Source organism: Natator depressus, chromosome 2, assembly GCF_965152275.1.
Source record: "Natator depressus isolate rNatDep1 chromosome 2, rNatDep2.hap1, whole genome shotgun sequence".
Classification (NCBI taxonomy): Eukaryota; Metazoa; Chordata; order Testudines; family Cheloniidae; genus Natator; species Natator depressus.
In genome coordinates this window covers 181,697,245-181,716,706 of record NC_134235.1, presented here as the reverse complement: position 1 = coordinate 181,716,706, position 19,462 = coordinate 181,697,245, and the positions used below count along the sequence as shown (strand labels likewise).

At 38.8% G+C, this 19,462-nt stretch overlaps 1 protein-coding gene across 1 annotated transcript in view; it reads left to right on the top strand.

The window, feature by feature from the left end:
* Positions 1-17,614, top strand: part of CRTAP (cartilage associated protein) — a 39,844-nt gene extending 22,230 nt beyond the window's left edge. The window contains exons 6-8 of the mRNA XM_074945482.1: positions 827-910; positions 9,361-16,467; positions 16,532-17,614. Coding sequence (XP_074801583.1) covers positions 827-910; positions 9,361-9,420 — 144 coding nt within the window. The 3' untranslated portion in view covers positions 9,421-16,467; positions 16,532-17,614. The remainder of the gene's footprint in view (positions 1-826; positions 911-9,360; positions 16,468-16,531) is intronic.
* The last annotated feature ends 1,848 nt before the right edge of the window (positions 17,615-19,462 follow it).

Below are 19,462 nucleotides of genomic sequence, written 5' to 3'. Positions count from 1 at the left end.
GGAGAATGGGGGGACGAGGGGGGAGAAGAAAACCTTTTGTAGTGATGATCAAGGTGGGCCATTTCCAGCAGTTAACAAGAATGTCTGAGGAACAGTGTGGCCCACCTTGATCATCACTACAAAAGGTTTTCATCAAGGTGGGCCACACTGTTCCTCAGACATTCTTGTTAACTGCTGGAAATGGCCCACCTTGATTATCACTACAAAAGGTTTTCTTATCATACCCCGGGGAGGGGGGGGAGAACACCCATTTTTTCTTGTTCTGTGTGTATATAAATCTCCTCACTGTATTTTCCACTGAATGCATCCGATGAAGTGAGCTGTAGCTCACGAAAGCTTATGCTCAAATAAATTGGTTAGTCTCTAAGGTGCCACTAGTACTCCTTTTCTTTTTTATATAGAATGATGTGGAAGGAGACCTGGGCTTCGTCAAGCGCACTGACCACTCACTTTGTGTCTCTTCATGAACACGTACACTAAGGCCAGGTATGTTCTGACCCTATAGCTGCTTACTTTGGGATCTCATTCATTTAGTCTCAAACTGGCCAATTTTTAAGACAGCAAGAAGATTCAAAAGGATGACACAATTTGAAGGATTCACAGAAAATATTATATATTCTGCTTAGCATATTTGTTCATTCGTTACTTCCATCTTCCTTTCACAAACATGGGGCAATCTTGAAATTAATCCAGAATAGTGCTGAGTTTGGAACTGGCTTTGCTGGAAGAGTCACAGGTGATGTCTGATGCCTTGGGAGAAATTCAGAAATAAGTTCACAATGTCTTATTGCCCTAAAAAATAATCTGGACATTTTTGTTCTGATAGGAAGCAGTTCGATATTATAACATAACCACACTTCAGACAGAAATGTACGAATTTGCAAAGCGGCATATAATGGATGATGATGAGGTGAGTGTTTGAGCACTGACAGTATAGTAATATATACCACTAGTGACACTAAAATAAATGTGATATGTGACATATTTATAAGGTATCATAGATATAATTCTGTGGCATGCATAGGATATGACAAAATGCTCTTTTGTAAAGAACATAATTATCCAGATTATCATAGTGTTCTTTGATAAGTGAAAATAGAAAAAGACCCAGAAAATCTAGTGTGTATATATGTATCTTTTTAAATAATATGGGAAAGTAACACTGTTGACACAAATGTAGAAGTTATATATGTTCAGCAAACAAAAATGACTTTAAGATTTTCTGCTCTTCAAAACAGGAGCACCAGGGGGCACAAAAATGGTGCTTGTCAGTAGCGGATTAATGATTTTGCCGCCTCTAGGCCCTGAAATAATTGCCGCCCACCTCCCGGCAGCTCCCCACCCCAGCTCGCCTCTGCCTCCTCTCCTGAGCACGCCGCCGGGTCCTGCTTCTCCACGCTCCCTACCAGCACTTGTGCGCAAAACAGCTTCACATAGCTGGGAGGGAGGGGGGAAGAGGCGGGAACGCGGCATGCTCAGGGGAGGAGGCGGGGCCGGGGCGGGGATTTGAGGAAGGGGACCAATAGGGGCAGGGAGGGGGTGGAATTGGGGTGGGGACTTTGGGGAAGGGGTGGAGTTGGGGCTGGGCCGGTGGGGCATGAGCACTCACCACTGCCAGGGGAAGTTGGTGCCTCTGGCTGCTCTTACAAATTTGCCACCCTAGGCCAAGGCCTTGTCGGCCTAGGCGTTAATACGCCGCTGGTGGTTGTATATCTAAACTTGACATTTTCTTAGTCTTTTTTAATCTACTTAAAACTAGATTTAAAAATTATTATTCTAATTTTTGTCTAGAAATAACCACTTTTTAAAATTTAACTCTTCTTCAGCAGATAGTCCTGTTATCTTTGCTAATTCTTATTACACCATTAAATTTTGGTCGTCGAGTCTTATTTCTTAATTGCTTAGAGTTCATGAACAAATGATACATAATTGACTACTATGAGGTATGAAATTATTTATGTATTTTCTTCAGTTCAGGAAAAATGGCTAAATTGTTGAGAGACCAATTTTTTCTTCCCCACAGCTGGAATTAAAGTATAAATCATGTGTTTAAAGAAAATACCCTTCAGGCAGAAAGGATATGTTTGTTTTAATTTTCTGTTAAAGTTAGGGAACGGCCCACTGATGGCATCAAAATAAATGCAGTGTATAAAATATTTGGCCTAGGACTAGGTTGAAACCTATCATATAACTAGGATAAATATTCCTTGCAATGACCACTGTTAGGGTGTGCCCTCATTAGAACTGAAAATGGAGGGAAGGTGTACCATTTTATAAAATGAAATTGTTACCTTGTGATTTTGACTGTGTGTGACACAAAGGAAAGGATAAATATTTTACATCTTAGAAGCAATGCCACCTATATGAGTGACCTAAAAACCTGTACTAGAAGTAAAGCTCCATTCCAAGATTAGACTGTAGAAAGCTTGAAAAGACTGCCCAGAAGATGTCTATTGCAGGGGTTCTCAAACTGGGGGTCACGACCCCTCAGGTGGTCGCGAGGTTATTACATCGTTATGGGGTCGTGAGTTGTCAGCCTCTACCCCAAGCCCCACTTTTCCTCCAGCATTTATCATGGTACTAAATATATAAAAAAGTGTTTTTAATTTATAAGCGGGGGGTCACACTTAGAGGCTTGCTATGTGAAAGGGGTCACCAGTACAAAAGTTTGAGAACCACTGTTCTATTGTGATCTAACTCTGTGATGTGTTCTTGGTAAGGCTCTCTATAGGGTTAAGTTTAGGTAAGATTTAGAGATCTTGCTTGGTTAATATATTATTTCAAAAGGTATTTTTCCTGTATCTGTAGAGTGTTTTTGGTTTTCTCAGGGATTGCAAACATTTGGGCACTTTTTATGTTTCCCAGCTGACTTGTAAAATACTGTACTTAGCCCATAAAGTTTAATGTTGGACATAAAAATAAATTTCTTTTGTAATTTCTCTCTCACTTTGCATCTGCTATTATAACTGAAAGGAAGGGTAATGAAGGAGGTGGGGAAGCATTCCACCATGATGGTCTTCAAGGTGTGTTTTTAGAGCAGAAATTATGGAGACAAACTATCGCCCTAGGCACAGTACATAGAATAAATGGGAGTGAATAGTTGTTGACTGTTCCTTGAATTCATTCAGTAATGTAATATATTCATTAAATTTTCCCCTAAAACTTTATGCTTTAAAAGGGCCAATTTCACAAAGCTGGATAAACAATTGTGAGGTAAATCAGCTGGGAGGAAGAATATGAGCTGAAAAATGTGAGTGATAATTGGAAATTGATTAAGAGCACTTTACTAGATGCTCAAAAAGCTTCAATAAAGGAAGGAGGCCATATTAGAAAACCAGCCTTGTTTAGAGGAGAAGTGAAGGCAGCTATTAAAAAAAAAAAAATGGAAGAAAGGGGAAGTTGACAGTAATGAATATAAATCAAGCTAGGAATTTTAGAAAATTGATAATGGATTCAAAAGGACACAAGGAGAAATCTACGGCCAGCAGAGTTAAAGACAATAAGGAGGAGTTTTTAAAGTATATCGGGAACAAAAAGAATCCGCATAGTAGTATTGACCATTGCTAGATGGAAATGGTAGAATTATCAATAATAATTCAGAAAAGGCAGAAGTGTTCAATAAATATTTTTCTATTTGGGAAAAAAAATAGATGATGCAGTTTATATGACTGATGATAGTAACACTCTTTCCATTCAGAAAGATGTTGAACAGCAACCAATAAACTTAGACATTTTAAAATCAGCAGGTTCATATAACTTGCATCGAAGAGTTTTAAAAGAGCTGACTGAGGAGCTCGCTGGATCATTAATGTTGATTTTCAATAAGTCTTGGACATTGGGGAAGATCCAGAAGACTGGAAAAACGCTAATGTTGTGCCAGTATTTTAAAAAGCGTAGACCCTGGTAATTATAGGCGTGTCAGTCTGACATTGATCCTGGGCAGGAAAATGGAGCAGCTGATATGGGAATCAATTAATTAAGAATTAAAGAAGGGTAATATAATTAATGTCCATCAATATGGGTTTATGGAAAATGCATCTTGTCAAACTAATTTGAAATCTGAGATTGCAAGTTTGGTTGATAAAGGCAAGTGTTGATTTAATGACCTTAGACTTCGGTAAGGCATTTGACTTTGTATCGCACAATATTTTGATTAAAAAACCTAGAACAATATAAAATTAACGTGGCATACAGTAAATGGATTAAAAGATGGTTGATAGTTTTCAAAATGTAATTATAAACAGGAAATCCTCATCAAGCAGGTGCATTTCTAGTGGGGTCCAATAGGGATCAGCCCTACACTATTTAACATTTTTATCAATGTCCAGAAGAAAACATAAAAATAATCACAGATAAAGTTTGTCAGGTGACACAAAAACTGGGGGAGTGGTAAATAACATAGAGGACAGGTCACTGATTCAAGAGATATGGATCTCTTGAGAAGCTGGGCAGAAGCAAACGGTGTTTTGATGTCACTAAATGTAAATGTATACATTTGGGAACAAAGGATGTAGGTCATATTACAGGATAGGGGACTCCTGGGAAGCTGGACTCTGAAAAAGATTTGAGGGTCATGGTGGATAATCAGCTGAACATGTGACGCTATGGCCAAAAGGGCTAATGCAACCTCAGGATGCATAAACAGGGGAATCTTGAGTAGGAGTAGGTAGGTTATTTTACCCCTCTGTATTTGGCACTGGTGCAACCGCTGCTGAAATACTGTGTACAGTTCTGGTGCCCACAGTTCAAGAGGGACATTGATAAATTGGAGAGGTTTCAGAGAAGAGCCAGAAGAATGATTGAAGGATTATAAAACATGCCTTATAGTGATAGACTCGAGGAGCTCAATCTATTTATCTTAAAGAAAAAGTTAAGGGGCGACTTGATCACAGATCCCATGTACCAACATGGGGAACAAATAGTCAATAATGGGCTTGTCGAAGTAGGAGAGAAAGAGATAACATGATCCAGTGGCTGGAAGTTGAACTAGATAAATTCAGACTGGAAATAATGGGTACATTTTTAACAGTAAAGGTAATTAACCATTGGAACAACTTATCAAGGGTCATGGTGGATTCTTCATCACTGGCAATTTTAAAATCAAGATTGGATGTTTTCCTAAAAGATCTGCTCTGGGAACTTACTTTGGGAAGTTCTGTTGCCTGTGCTGATGATCAAAATGGTCCCTTCTGCCCCTGACATCTATGAATCCAAAAACAGTGAATGACCTTTTTCTAGTTGCATTTGGGTTCTGTAGGAGGTGGTCAGGCCAATCTTTGTTGGCAGGTGCAGTAGGGCCTTAGTTTAAACTCTTAGTGGGCATTACATTTTGGGTAAAAACCAGCACCATCAAGGGCCATGTGATCTCTGAAGATCACTTCAAAGATGTCTTCCCCCGCTATCCCCAAATAAATAAATACATCCTCATTGTACAATGTGGGCCATCACTCCCCTCCTTCCATGGTTGACCGGGAAACCCTTCAGTTTTTTCCCTTACAGATTTTGAGGAACCGACATGGGGCCAAGGCCATCCACATGAAGTCCATTTGCTTTTGCATTGGTTCTGGCCTCTACTGGTTTACCCCTTATGTCCCTGGCTACCAGGAGCTCTCCCTGGTCACTGCTGCTTCTGAGATCCCCAGAAGGGATCATATGGAAAAGATAAAACAGCATTTCTGCTTGTCAAGGGGAGGGTTATGTTTTCTTCCAACCCCTCCAGTCACCACTTCTCCACCTACACAGATTCTAGGACAGAGGCTGCAAGGCCTAGAGAAAGGGAGATGGTGCGGTACAGGTGACTGAACCCACCTTCCATGCCAGGAGGAGTTGATTTGCATGTGGGGAGTCCCCTCTGTGCACAGGACTCTGGGAGGATCCAGGCCAAAGAGTTTGTTTGCAAACAGTCTGTTTTTAAAGAAAATATCTGGTCAGGACAGATGCAAGGCCTGTGGTGCTCCATGTCTTGCCCACCTGATTAAGGATGGCTGGGATGGGAGTGAGGAAGTCCTTAAAAAAAAAAGAACTTGGAAACAAGCAGGCTGGGAAAATTCAAAAACTTCACCCGGTATTGACAGGACAATTTATTCTATACAAACATTGTAAAGTAGAAGACAACATTAAATAGGGATGTGTTACAGGAAAAATCATTATATTAAAAATTGAGCTGGGGGAACGAATCTTCCTTTTGCACTTGTCCATCTGTTTCATCTGCAAGTGTCTTATGACATGGACCACATCTCTGTGAAGTGTACTGGACCAAGCTTGCTGTCTTTATAGTGAGCTATAAGCCACCAACCCCCTACTGTAACCTCGGAAGAAAACCACTTCATCAGTCCTTGAGTGAATGATTCCCAGCCAAAGGGATTAATAGGGTGTAGGCCTCTTCCTAGATGGACTGTGCTCTTTCTCTCAAATCGTTTAGCTCTTTATTTAGATTCTGCAGTGCTCTCCTGTCCAAAACAAAGCACGTCTTAAATCCTAGTAGTAAAGCAAGTGTGAACATGTTGTTTTGTTTAACAGTGTAATGCAATAGTTAGAGGCCTGAATATGCACTAATAATTTTTGCATATGTCACTACAAGAAATATTGCCTCATTCATGTTACTTTTTTAATGCTTTTCCACAAGGAAATGAAAACCTCTGTTTCAAATATTTTATGTACTTGGAGTGACAGAAAATATTAACACCAACTTGCTACAAAGTACTTTCTTTTCTTTAAAAAAGATTACTTATTATATATTGTTGTTGAGTTTTCCACAGTAAAGATACAAATACATTATGTAGTGTTGTCATTCCTAAAGATTTGGGCCTTAACTTCTCTGTGCCTCAGTTTCTATATTGAGGATGATAATGCTCACGCCATAAGGGTGTTGTGGGGCTGTATTCATTCACATTTATAAAGTATCTTGAGGTCCACAAATGGTAGGCTCTACAGAAGTGCAAATTATTATTTTTAACAAAGAATAACCAGTTCCTTGCTATGCAGAGATGTGTTTAATGCCCTTTTCCATAACCCCAAACTGCTTGCCTACAGAAAGACAAATAGAGAATATAAAAGAACTGGCAATGTTTGTTTCTTGCACCTTTATTGACTTGGATACTTATATGTTTCAAGTGAGCGAAATGCAAAATAAACTGTCATCCTTCAGAAGCTGCTGAAATCACTTCACAGTTTGCTTAAACGCCAACAAAGCTGTAAGAAGGAACTGTGAATTTGGGAATAGGAGCAGCAGTTATTCCAGCTAGCTGTCATCCCACTTTTGGAGGTTTTTTTGTCCTTAGTAATTCACACTTCTGAAGAACTTGATATTTTTTTAATCCTGGCCACAGTGACTATTGCATTAAAAATAAACAGAGCCTCTTTCTGCTTTAAATTCCTTTCACTGACCACAGAGGATATAATGCCCTTTTCCCATCTGTACGGAAGATTGCAGCAATATCCAGGCTCAGAAACAAACTTGGGTGTGCTGTGTGCCCAATGAATAAATTCCCAGACAGAAACTTGGTTAAAATCTAGTTAAGGTTTTAAACTATCATTTTGTAGTACCATAATTTAGCATGACACTTCACAGAGAGAAGGAAAAACTGTCCCTGCCCCAAACAGTTTGAAGTTTACAACTGACAAACTAGAAAATGAACATAGTGAACAAAGAATGGGAATACAAAAAAGAGAGAGGAGAATTCAAATAAATGTGTTGAAAACAAATCTCATAAATTCTGATTTTTAAAAACTGAGAACGAGGCACAGCCAGTTAGAATTTTTCCAGTTCATTGTTTTTCTGTTGGAAAATGTCATTAATCAAAGCCATGTTCCACAGGAATGTGTAAATTTCAACAAAATTTCATTTTGGGGGGAGAGGGTGGAAATTGAAACTAAATGTTTCAACCTGATCAGAACAAAGTGTTCAGATTTTTCATTTCAAAATAACATTTTGTTTAGAAACTTATTTTATTTTTTTATTTTGTATTTAAAATTTTAAATAAGTCAAAATCAAATTGTTTTGATTGTCCCAAAATTATGTTTTTATTTATTTATTGGAAATTTCATTTTATGGGAAATTTCAACTTTTTCATTCTGATTCAGAATATTTTTTTCTAAAAATAAGTTGGAATTTCCCACCTAACAGAAATTCCAATATTGGACCAGCTCTAGCAGGTAGGTAAAAAGAAGAGTAGGTCGTGCAGGAACAAAGGTCAGTGGTGGAAAACAAGGCAAGAGAAGTAGGGGAGGAGGAGCAGTATATGAGAATCCTTGATGCGTCTGTCTAAATTTAATGGATATTTTAATGCATCCTTAAAGAACATTCTGCTGCATTTTTAATCTGAGTTTCCTAAGGGTGTGTCTGCACTGCTGCTGGGAGGATGCTTTCCAGTGCACGTAGAGACAGACAGACTAGCTCCGCTCAAGGTAGTGCACTAAAAATAGCAGTCCATCAGCAGCTTGGAGTAGACACCTGAGTAGAAACCCACCCGGACCCCTTGAGTACCCACTCAGGCAGCTAGTCCAAACCGCCACCCATGCTACACTGCCTTCACTGCTATTTTTAGTATGCTAGTGTGAGCAGAGCTAGTGCCTGACTGTCAGCCTGTGCTGGGAAGCACCCTCTCAGCAGCTGTGTAGACGTATCCCAGGTGTGTTTAACTACAAAAAACTATTTATGAAAACTTGCTGTGAACTGTAATATTTTCTTCTGATAAGGTCTATATTTTGCTGTAATTATAGACCAAGTGTAAAAACAACATATGTTAAATGAAAAACAAGACAGCACAGTATTCTAATCAATGATTTAGCATGGAGGGGTTTGTAACCTTTCTGAACCCAAGTGGTTTGGTTGGCAGAGCTTCTAATTCCACTAGGCTTTTGAAATTTGTTACCTCTGCCAAGATCTGAGGTTATTTCCTAAAGTCCAAAGATTGATATAACTGTAAAATTAACTACCCATCTTTCCAAAAACTATTAAGCACATGCCTAACTTTAGTCATGCGAGTAGTTCTGTTGAAGTCAGTGGAATTACTCATATTTAAAATTAAGTTTATGCTTAAGTATTTTGCTCAGTCAGGACCTTAATGAGTAAACTAATCTGGATCTGTCAGTGGACTACTCAAGGTCCTGAGTTTGTAAAATCTGGCACATAACTATGGAGTCATTACTGCAGCCATGTGCTCTACACTTAAATAGGCTATCTCATTACTTTTGAAGGCTCTTTGCACTATCTTAAGCAAATGAAAGGTACTATATAAAATCAGTCTGTTCTTGACAACTTCTGCTACAATCTGATTCTAGGATAAGATGTAAAGCCTTTTCCATCCATTCCACTGTAAGTAATTAACATGTGTCCTGCTATCTTTTAATCTCTCTTAGGGTGAAGTTGTGGAATTCCTTGATGAACTCCTTGAAGTGGATGAAAACAGTGAATCGTGATGAACAAAAACAAGGCATAGTTTTTAAAAAATAAAGACCCCCTGTTGTGCCATCATATCATACCTCAAATCTGTATCTTTAACCTCAGTCAAATGTCATGAGTCTTTCCTGTGAGATCACTGCTACACTGCACTGATCTTTTCATGAGTGTGGTTTTTCATTGTATGCTCTCAAAGTTGAGCCATATGTGGTATAATCTTGTGTTTGATTTCTTTAAAATGGTACTTTAAAGAAAGAAAGCTATTCAGATGCTCTCACCTGTCACTGAGCCTCCTTCAGTCTGCTTGGCTAAATTCTGAAGAGGTTTTGCCAAAATATGGACCAAGTAATTGAATAGGGCATACCAACTCCAGATTTTCTGAGGCATGTAATGGTATTTTGTATATGGCTTTCCCCATGATGAGTAACAAACTTACACTAAATTTCAGTGAATCAGAAGATGCTAATGCATCAAACAGACTGCTCCATAATTTAGATTGTAAACTTTTTGGGCAAAGACTGTCCTTTTGTTCTGTTTGTACAATCACTAGTAGAGTGGGGTCTGGGTCCATACCTAGCGTTCCCAGGCAATATGGTAATAATAAAAAAATAACTGAAATGTGCTTTGTTTAACTGACTTAGCTAGTTAGAGAGACAAGGTGGGTGAGGTAGTATTTTTTTTTTATTTTAATAAAATATATTACCTCACCCACCTTGTCTGTAATATCCTGGGACTGACTGGGCTACAACTACACTGACTTAACTAATGGCCTTTTAAAAACTGCTCTGAGAAGTTCCTTCTGTCAGCAGTTTTGATCTGTCTTGAAAATTGCACTAGGTTCGATGGTATGAAGCAGGAGATCAGTCAGAATTAATGCAATAAGTAGTTAAATTTCTCTTTCTCAATTTTTGCTCCTTTAGGGCCCAATCCTGCATATCTCTGCTCTCACAAGTAGTCCTTGTCCATGTGAGTAGTTTCACTGAATTAAAATGGTTCTTCTTGTGTGAGTAAGAGCTAATCAGGTAAAAAAATATGGTTTTTGTATTCTCTCATCTAGATAAGGGTTTTCAGGCTCTTTAGTTTGATGGGCAATGTTCATATTTTCATACCCAAAAGGAAGTAGAGATAAAGGTATCTGTTTGAAGAACCATTTTCTTAATAAAGAGCAAACTTGAAATGTAATCATAATCCCTGTACCCATTGTTGATGGTAGATGGGATGTGATCATGAAGAATACATCTATACCAACTTTTGACCATAGGTGGGAGGACTATTTGGGAGACTGAACTCCTATCTTTTTCACTAGTGTATTTTCCTTGTTATGTATATGATCCTGCCCTCTAAATAAATATTTTGAAGACCATGAAAAATATTGTATTTAAAGATAATAGGTGAAATCCTGGCCCCATTGAAGTCAATGGCAAAAGTCCTATTGATTTCAGTGAAGCCAGGATATCAGGTCTTTCTTTAAGGGCTAGAACCTGCAAGTGCTTGAGATCTACTCACTTCAATGGGAGGCATGGGCATTCAGCCCCTTTCATGGCTGAGCCCTAACTCAGCTATGGAGTTCCAGTATGTGCTGGTAAATTTGGAGAAGCATGGTCGTAAAAATAACTTGAACCCTGCTATTTAGCTGAACAGTCATTACTGCACATTTACCAGCTATACACTAGCTCCAAGCTGTATCAGGAATAAAAAAGGAAATCCACAGTTGAGGAATCATTTTTAGATTGTCCTGCAATCCCTAGTCATAAAAAAACAAAAACAAAAAAACCAAACCCTTAAAATATAACCAAAGATGTATAGGGTCAGATTCTCTCTGCTGTTTCTCTTGCTTTTCTACAAGAACATTTAGTTTGCTGCAATCTGGGGAGTGAATCCCCATACTAATCTGCTGCAGGTTAATTGTTGTTTGGACCCTGCTGACCTGCATTAACAGTTAGTTAATGCACTTTGATATAATCTCATTTCAAAGAGGACTCAATCAAAGTTGATCAGCAGGGTCCACATGAACAGTTAGTTCACAGCAGGGTGGCGAAGTAGATTCATACCCCAGTTTGTTGCTAAATGTTCTTTTAAGCAATCCCTTAATCCCAATTTAATCCACTGAAGTCAATGGATCAAGTTCTCTTTTGTGTTACACAGTTGTATATCCAGCGTAATATCCCCATTAATTTCAGTGCAGCTACCCTTGTAAAGAGAGCAGAATTTGGCCCACTCTTTGCCTGGGTGCTTTAGCATATGTGGAATGTTTCAGATTTCCATACACTTCTTCTTGTGCTTCACAATGTTAGGGTTTATTTATTGTATGTTTATGCATGAATTTAACTCTGCTTTTAAAATATGTAGCAGCTTATTATAAGCTAGTTTTCATTCCACACTAAAATATACCCCTCATGGTATATGAGTGCCTGTACCCTACTGGGATATTTTATCTCCTAGAGAATTTATGTATGCTTAGTACAAGATCTTGAGGAGAGGCTGCTACTCTGGAGTTATCTCGTATCCCCTGACTCTCAAAGATGTATGGAAGGAGAGTTTCCAATCTCTCCTATTAGAAACTTGACATCCAAAGTTAAAGTCATCTGCCCAAATGTCTTCTCCTCAGTGAGATTCTCAGCCTCTCCTTCAGAAATCACATGTGAGTCATATGGGGCTGTTCTGGGATAGAAACTTCCATGCATGTTGTCTTGTTCTTGTTAATTATGTTTTCAGTTCTTCTGCCCCTCTTGTTGTTGTCTTTTCGTAAACCTACATTGTGAGGTCAGTGGAGCATGAACTGTCTTCCTGTTACTTGTTTGTATGATGCCTGGCACAGTGAGCCTTAATCTTTGAGTGGAGCCTCTAGGTGCTACTGTAATACAAAAATAAATAAAATATAAAGTGCCTTAAAGACCTCTTCAGGAATGGATGCCCACAATTTGACTTACTGGGACTGATTTTTCCAGTTTTATTTGCATCTAAGTGATCATTTTGGTCTTTTTCCCTTTAGCTTTCCCCACAGTTTGTTTGTTTATGATGTACATCTTTAGTTCTATCTATGAGTAGGGCTACGATTATGTCACGGAATCCGTGACTTCCAGAGACCTCTGTGACATTTTCTGCCCCGGGGCTAGACTGCTGTCAGCAGGCAACAGCTCTCTCTCTCAGAGGCCCCCAGCAGCTCCCACTCGCTGCGGGAGGCTGGGCTCGCCGCAGCTGCCCAGCCACAGCAGGAGGCAGGAGCTCCCCTGCAGCTGCCCAGTCATGGCGGGCTGCAGGGAACCCTGCAGCAGTCCAGCCACAGTGGGGGACTCCTCCACAGCAGCCCAGCCACGTGGGCGGGGATTAGACCCTCCTCCCTCCCCATTTTGTCCTGAATACTTTTAGTAAAAATCACAGGTCACGGGCAATAAACAACAATTCATGGAAACTTGTGACCTGTCCCTGATTTTTACTAAAAATATCCATGACAAAATCTGAGCCTTATCTATGAGTGTTGTTCTATACTGTAAACTAGGTATGTAAAAATGCATGTACCCTTCTACAATGGCAGGGATCTGTTTTCATTTTGTTCATGTGCATTTTTATGACTTTAGTAATTTCCACTACATATGGTCTCAAGCCATTTCAATTTTAACAAGTACAGGGAGTTCTCAAGCTCCGGCTCTTTTCTAATGAGAAATAGCTGCTCTTCCAGTCCTTTAGTATTTAATGCAGCTTTTTTCAGCATTCTCATGTTCTTTCAAGTGATCTTTCTTCTGCTGCTATTGGTAAATGCCAACACTGTGTTACTGCAATAAATCTGTGCATTTCTTCTTGGGGTCAGGAGGTGGGCAGGGCAGTGCCCCCTCCCTCCACTCCTGCTCTAAACAAAAAAAAAAAAAATTCCTGCAAGTGCCTTTGTCCTAGCAGCTTCTGCCTAGTTGGTGAGATTTTGGTGTTTTATCTTCATTTTCTTTTAATATTTATTCAAGGCTTATTTTATACTCCATTCCTTCTCTTGGACTGCATCTCATTCAAGCTACTGTGTACATGTGGCAGTTTTGACAGAAGTGTGTTCCATACCACTTTAACATGTGGCATTGGTGCACATAGCCATCTTGCACCTCATCTTACCACCCATATGTGGGCATAACTCAACTGACCTCTGTGGTGGTCTTGCCTGTGACAGAACTGTAGTACCGAGCCTTTTATAATTGCTTGCTTTTTCTAATAACCCAGCAAGATATTTGGATAACTGCTCTTAGTCTCTCTGAGCCGCCTCCTGCTGCCCACAAGCAGTTATGTAATAGCCTGTTGCAGATTACACAAATAATAATGTAGTCAGCATTTACTGGTGAACGCTGAATGAAACTGATCCCAGAGGGTATGGTTAGCACCAGGCCTTCTGCCCCACTTAAGCTCTATGTTAAGATCTTATGATGGACAGAGGGCTTTGCACAGGCCTTTTGCAGGATAGTGAGTTTCCTGGAAGTTTTAGCTCAAATTGGGTCACAGACTTTGGCTTTCACAGTCTAGTTCCCAATGGGTATTTGTCCACATGTCTAAACTATCAGACAGTTGGGTATAGTGACAATCTCTATTAATCTGTAGACTGTGAATCAAGACTGGACTATTAGCAGTATTGCAAGTTGGGAGTGAGTTTATTTGGCAGAGCTGTATTGAGTATTCTAGCATGGACTCTTTCTAGCTACTACAGTGCTTCACTTGCTTCTAAGTAACTTACTTTCATAAGCTTCAACATTTATTCAAATAAAATAGATAATAGTGGTGGTGGTTTCTTGTATTGTTCAAACATTAGAGTAGTTATGTTCTGAAAAGCTACTATACAGTGGCATAATGGATTTCATATTTACTGTGTCTCAATGATTTCTGTATTAAATATGTTCAGTTTAGAAGGAAAAAACCTTTTTCTAACTGTAAGTTCCTGCAAATTCAACCTGGAATCTGAAAGTTAAGCTGGGTTCTTTCTCTCACACTGCCAGCAATAAAGATTCTGCCATGAAACCTTAATTAATAATTCTGTTGGGCAATTCAGAGGCAAAACAGAATCCAGTTCTCTCCCTTTCTCTCTCCCCCTGAGCTGTATTGCTTTGCAATGCTACCAAGACTAAAAAATTAATTAATAATTAAAGCAGATGTGATTCTGAATATCTCTGGGGAAATACTTCTGACTAAGAGGGTGCCATTTTTACATACATGTTTTTCAGAATAGAACCACACTCATAGATATAACTAAAGATGTGCCTCAGAAACAAACTATTCCTTTATTCCTTCTAAAACCATATTAGAACATTCTGCTTTAAATGGCTTACCCCATTGCTGTAACTAACCTCCATTGCATATCCCTGCATTCAAGAAAGTTAATATTGGTGGATATTGACAGCAAAGGCGAACACAGGAAATCTGTCCCTTTAAAGGGGTTACATTAAAAAGTGATTTTTAATAACCTGCACTTCTTACAGCTCTAAATACTGAGTTGCAAACAGACAAAGATGTGTTGGACTGTAAATGTACTCATGTTTATGATGGCTGCAATTGAGGGTAAACAGTTGCCTGCATATGCCAGCTACTATGGAAATATGTTTTTTAAGTTCTAATGTGGGCTGTAAACCAAAACTACTTCAGTTCAGAAAAAAATTCAATACTTAAACTGTGGAGAGAAGTAGCTGATGCCAGAGAAAACATACTCATTTAATAATGTTTGAACATAGAGCTGTGATGCAGTTTGCAGCAGGGCAGTGAGAAAAACCCACAACTAATCCTTCATTGCTGCTGTCTGAACTTTTGGTTGTCTGCCATCCTTTAAACAGCGACTTCTTTTTTCTGGTGACTCAGTGCGTGAATGACCTAGTGTGGAGAGTTTAAGCTACATACAAAAAGAGATGTTAGTAAGAAATAGCCAAAAGTTTTGTAAATCAGACTACACACACCAGCAGATCGGGTTTTTGTATCTTAACTCCTCTTCAGTGCCTAGAGAAAAATGTAATAAATGGAGACTTTTTTTAAAGGAAATATTAAATTGCTTAGACTTTCCTCCCCCTCTCCTCTCTAAAAGCGTTTGGTGATATATGGAAACAAAATTCTGTTGAGTTCTTGGTTTTTAAAGCTTATAAATGCTAACCTTTGGGTAGAAGTTTCTTTGATTATTTTTGACCTCCTCCCTACCCCCTTTAATATAGCTTTTGGATTGGTGTGTTTAAATGGCATTAAGTGATTAATATGATTAATTTTTACATTTGGAAAGCCATGGAATTTTTACTTATTTTAAAATAATGGGATTATGGGCGTCAGAGCTGTAACTGCATATAACTGTTAACTACTGTTTTAAAATTAGCTTTGTTCCTATGTGTCAGTCTCTCTACCATTTATCTGCAAAAAGTGTTGGGACATTTATTTGCAGTCTGGAGCATAATCCTGTAAAATGACGAGTCATATATTTGCCTCATCAGTTTTTGTCTTAACTATTTTAACATGATCTTCCATTGATAGCACCATGTTGTTTCTTAGCATTACACATTAGTGAATATGTAAATCCAGGTCTATACAGTTTAAAAACTGATGCAGTTTATCAATCCATCATCCCTAGCAAGAAGCCCATAAAAATCTCTCTGTAGATATGGGTACATATTGGGGGATTCCTACTACTCCATGAAGCTGTGCAATGAGGTAAATAATGTGTTGTGACATGGTCAGTAAATGTTAAGACAACTACAGAAAGAGAGTCCAGAGATCAGGGTTTTTTTATATGTTTGTTTAGGGGAGGAGAGAGCATGACCCTTTCTACTAAAGAGACTGATCCCACAAACCTTGCCAGAACTAGGGTTTGCTCCTGTGAGGAACCTCATTAATTTCAGTGGAACACCTCAAAATATTAACCTCTCTTCCTGGTGGTAAATATTTTCAGGATAACTCCCAAACAGTAGAGGCAAGCTGTTTTTTATAGAATGGAGGACAAGAAGTAGATCTCAGAGGCTATGTCTACACTGCAAAGAAAAGCCTGTAGCTCTTGAGTCTCAGAGCCCAGGTCAATTTACTCATCTTCACGGAGCTTGGTCTGCGGGGTTAAAAATAGCAGGGTAGATGTTCCAACTCGGGCTGGAGCCCAGGCTCTGAGACCCTCCCCCCTCACCAGGTTTCAGAGCCCAGGCTCCAGCCCAAGTGGGAACGTCTGCACTTCACCCTGAGCCCCGATGAATTGACCCAGGCTCTGAGACTTGTTGCTGCAGGTTTTTCTTTGCAGTGTGGACATACCCTTTTAGAGTCTAAAGATAAGGGAGGACGGGGGATTGATTTATAGGCCATCTATTCAGTTTCCCTCCCAGTTTGCCTCGTGTAAATCTTCTAGTGTTTTGTCCAATCTACTTTTAAAATGTCAAATTGTAGAGCTTCCTTTAAGGAAGACACTACAGCGATGGTCACATAAGAAGACAGACTGCTCTGCCAGCTACCAGATATCACTGTCATTGTTTTTCCTGATATTCCACCTCAATTTTCCCTGTCTTAATTTCAGCCCATTGCTGCTAGTTATACACTTTTTTTACTATGCTAAGTAATTCTTCCCCTCACTTTTGCCTTTTCATCCTTCCAGTATTTGTATTTATTATGCTCTCCACACCCTGCCTTAGTTGATCAGCCAAGCTACAAATGAGAGGAGAGTTTGATTTCCCCTTCTCCTCCTCTTCCCCTACCCCCCGCCCCCCATTATTTTGGTCAGTGTCTCTCTGGTAATTAAGTACCCACAAGTGCAAACAGCATTCTAGTTCAGGATGTAAATTTCAGGAGGAAAAGCCATTCTGCTGAATAGAATCGGGCTGATGACCTGGACTTAACACTTTTTGACTAATTCTAATATCAAAATATCTGCTCCAAGAAATCCCTGATAGATAGACCAGTATTTCCTCTACAAACAAATTTGTTTAGTCAGGTATTTGAACAACACCACACACTGCCACCCTTCTCCTCCCTGCATTTGTAGATACCTCAGAGTACTATGTTAATGTACATTTTGTTCCTTTTCATGAATAACAAGCATCTGAGAGTCTCACAAGAGCCCCATGCAGTTTACGTTTGTAACTTTATTTGTGTATGATTTTTACATCATGTACGTTTCCTGACACTAACAGTATTGACTTTGTTTACTTAGCTTGTTGAGCTGTACTTCATTCAAATAACACTATGCAAAACTGTAACACTGATTTGGTAATTTAAGATTAAAAAAAGTTTAAAAATTTATGATTTTTGCATTTATTTTGCAGTATATTTCCACACAGATAACACAGTATGTTTTAGTTGAGTTAACAGACTCCATAAAGTTACTTAGTGCTAAATCCATTGTTTAAAAAAAGTTACCTCATAAAAATATTTTACAACTGTAATCCTAGGTTATTTCATATTCTAGAACACATTAAAATCATGCAGTATAACAGGAAACACACTATTTACACAGTTTCTGTTCTTGCTGTCTATATCCAGGCAACAATACTCAACTCCTCTTGCTCTCTATAAAGTCATATTCTTTCACAAAATGTGTAGCTATATTTTTAAAATCCTGTTTTTAATTTTTGTTACCAGTATATAGGGGTTGAGTTACCCAAGATGGGGCCAAAATTACTCAGAATATACACCACTGTAACTGAAGACAGAATTTGGTCCTATATGATCTCCACTGATTAATCTTTCAATATTTCACCTTTTTCCCCCTTTTTCTTCATGCTTTGATCTATTGAATAACTTGAGTATTTTGGCTGAGACTGCACTGTAAGGAGTAGAAGACAAGCTCATTTCCAACCTGCAGATTATTCATAGTTGAGAGTACTACTTTTGTCATTAGGACAAGTAAGAACAAACAGTAAGATTTTTTCATTCCTAAATAAGCAAAATTATTCCAGGGATGATAGAAACCATATTCTATCTCCCTCACTCCCACATTTATTCTTAACAATTCTAAATAGGATGTTATGTTGGAAGAGCCTCCATGTTTGCAATAACTGAAACAACATTGAATCTAAAAGGCAAGAGTTTTCATTGTAACAATTAGGCAAGGTCTTTCTTGCCTAGGTTTGTTTTTATACTTCAAACCAAAATAAGCAGTTTTTATGAACATATGTATCTCCCACTGTTCCACATAATCTCTTTGACCACTTTCTACTCCCCTTCAGTTCATCAGAGAATAAAAGCATAAGAATGGCCATACTGGGTCAGACCAGTGGTCCGTCTAGCCCAGCATCCTGTCTTCTGTCAGTGGCCAGTGCTGGATACTTCAGAGGGAATAAACAGAACAGGGCAATTATTGAATTGTCCAGTCCTAGCTACCAGCAGTCAGGGGTTTAGGGACACCTAAAGCACAGGGTTGCCTCCCTGACCATCTTGGCTAATAGCCACTGATGGACCTTTTCTCCATGAACTTATCTCATTCTTTGTTGAACAGTTATTCTTTGGTCTCCACAGTATCACCTAGCAATGAGTTCCATAGGTTGACTGTGCATTGTGCAAAGAAGTACTCTGCTGTCTCGTAATTTCATTGGGAGATCCCTGGTTTTCGTGTTATGTAAAGGGGGTAAATAACACTTACTTTCTCCACACCATTCAGGATTTTATAGACCTCTAACATGTCCCACCTTACTCCTCTCTTTTCTAAGATGACTAGTCCTCGTCTTTTTAATCTCTCCTCATCTGGAAGCTGTTCCATACTCCTAATAATTTTTGTTGCCCTTCTCCATGCTTTTTCCAATTGTAATATTTTTTTTGAGATGGGGTGCCTAGAACTGCACACAGTATTCTAGGTATTGGAGTACCATAGATTTATATCATGACATTATTTTTCTGTCTTATTATCTATCCCTTTCCTAATGGTACCTAATATTGTTAGCTTTTTTGACTGCTGCTGCCCATTGAACAGAAGTTTTTCAGAGGACCATCTGTGATGACCCCAAGATCTTTTTTTTTTAACATATTTGAATATACAAGTGTACTTCAGTCATCCCATAGAATAATGTGGCAAATATATTTTACATAACGTTTTTAATTCATACGTTATAGACTGTGTATTTAAATTCAACATCTGGATCAGTTGGTCTT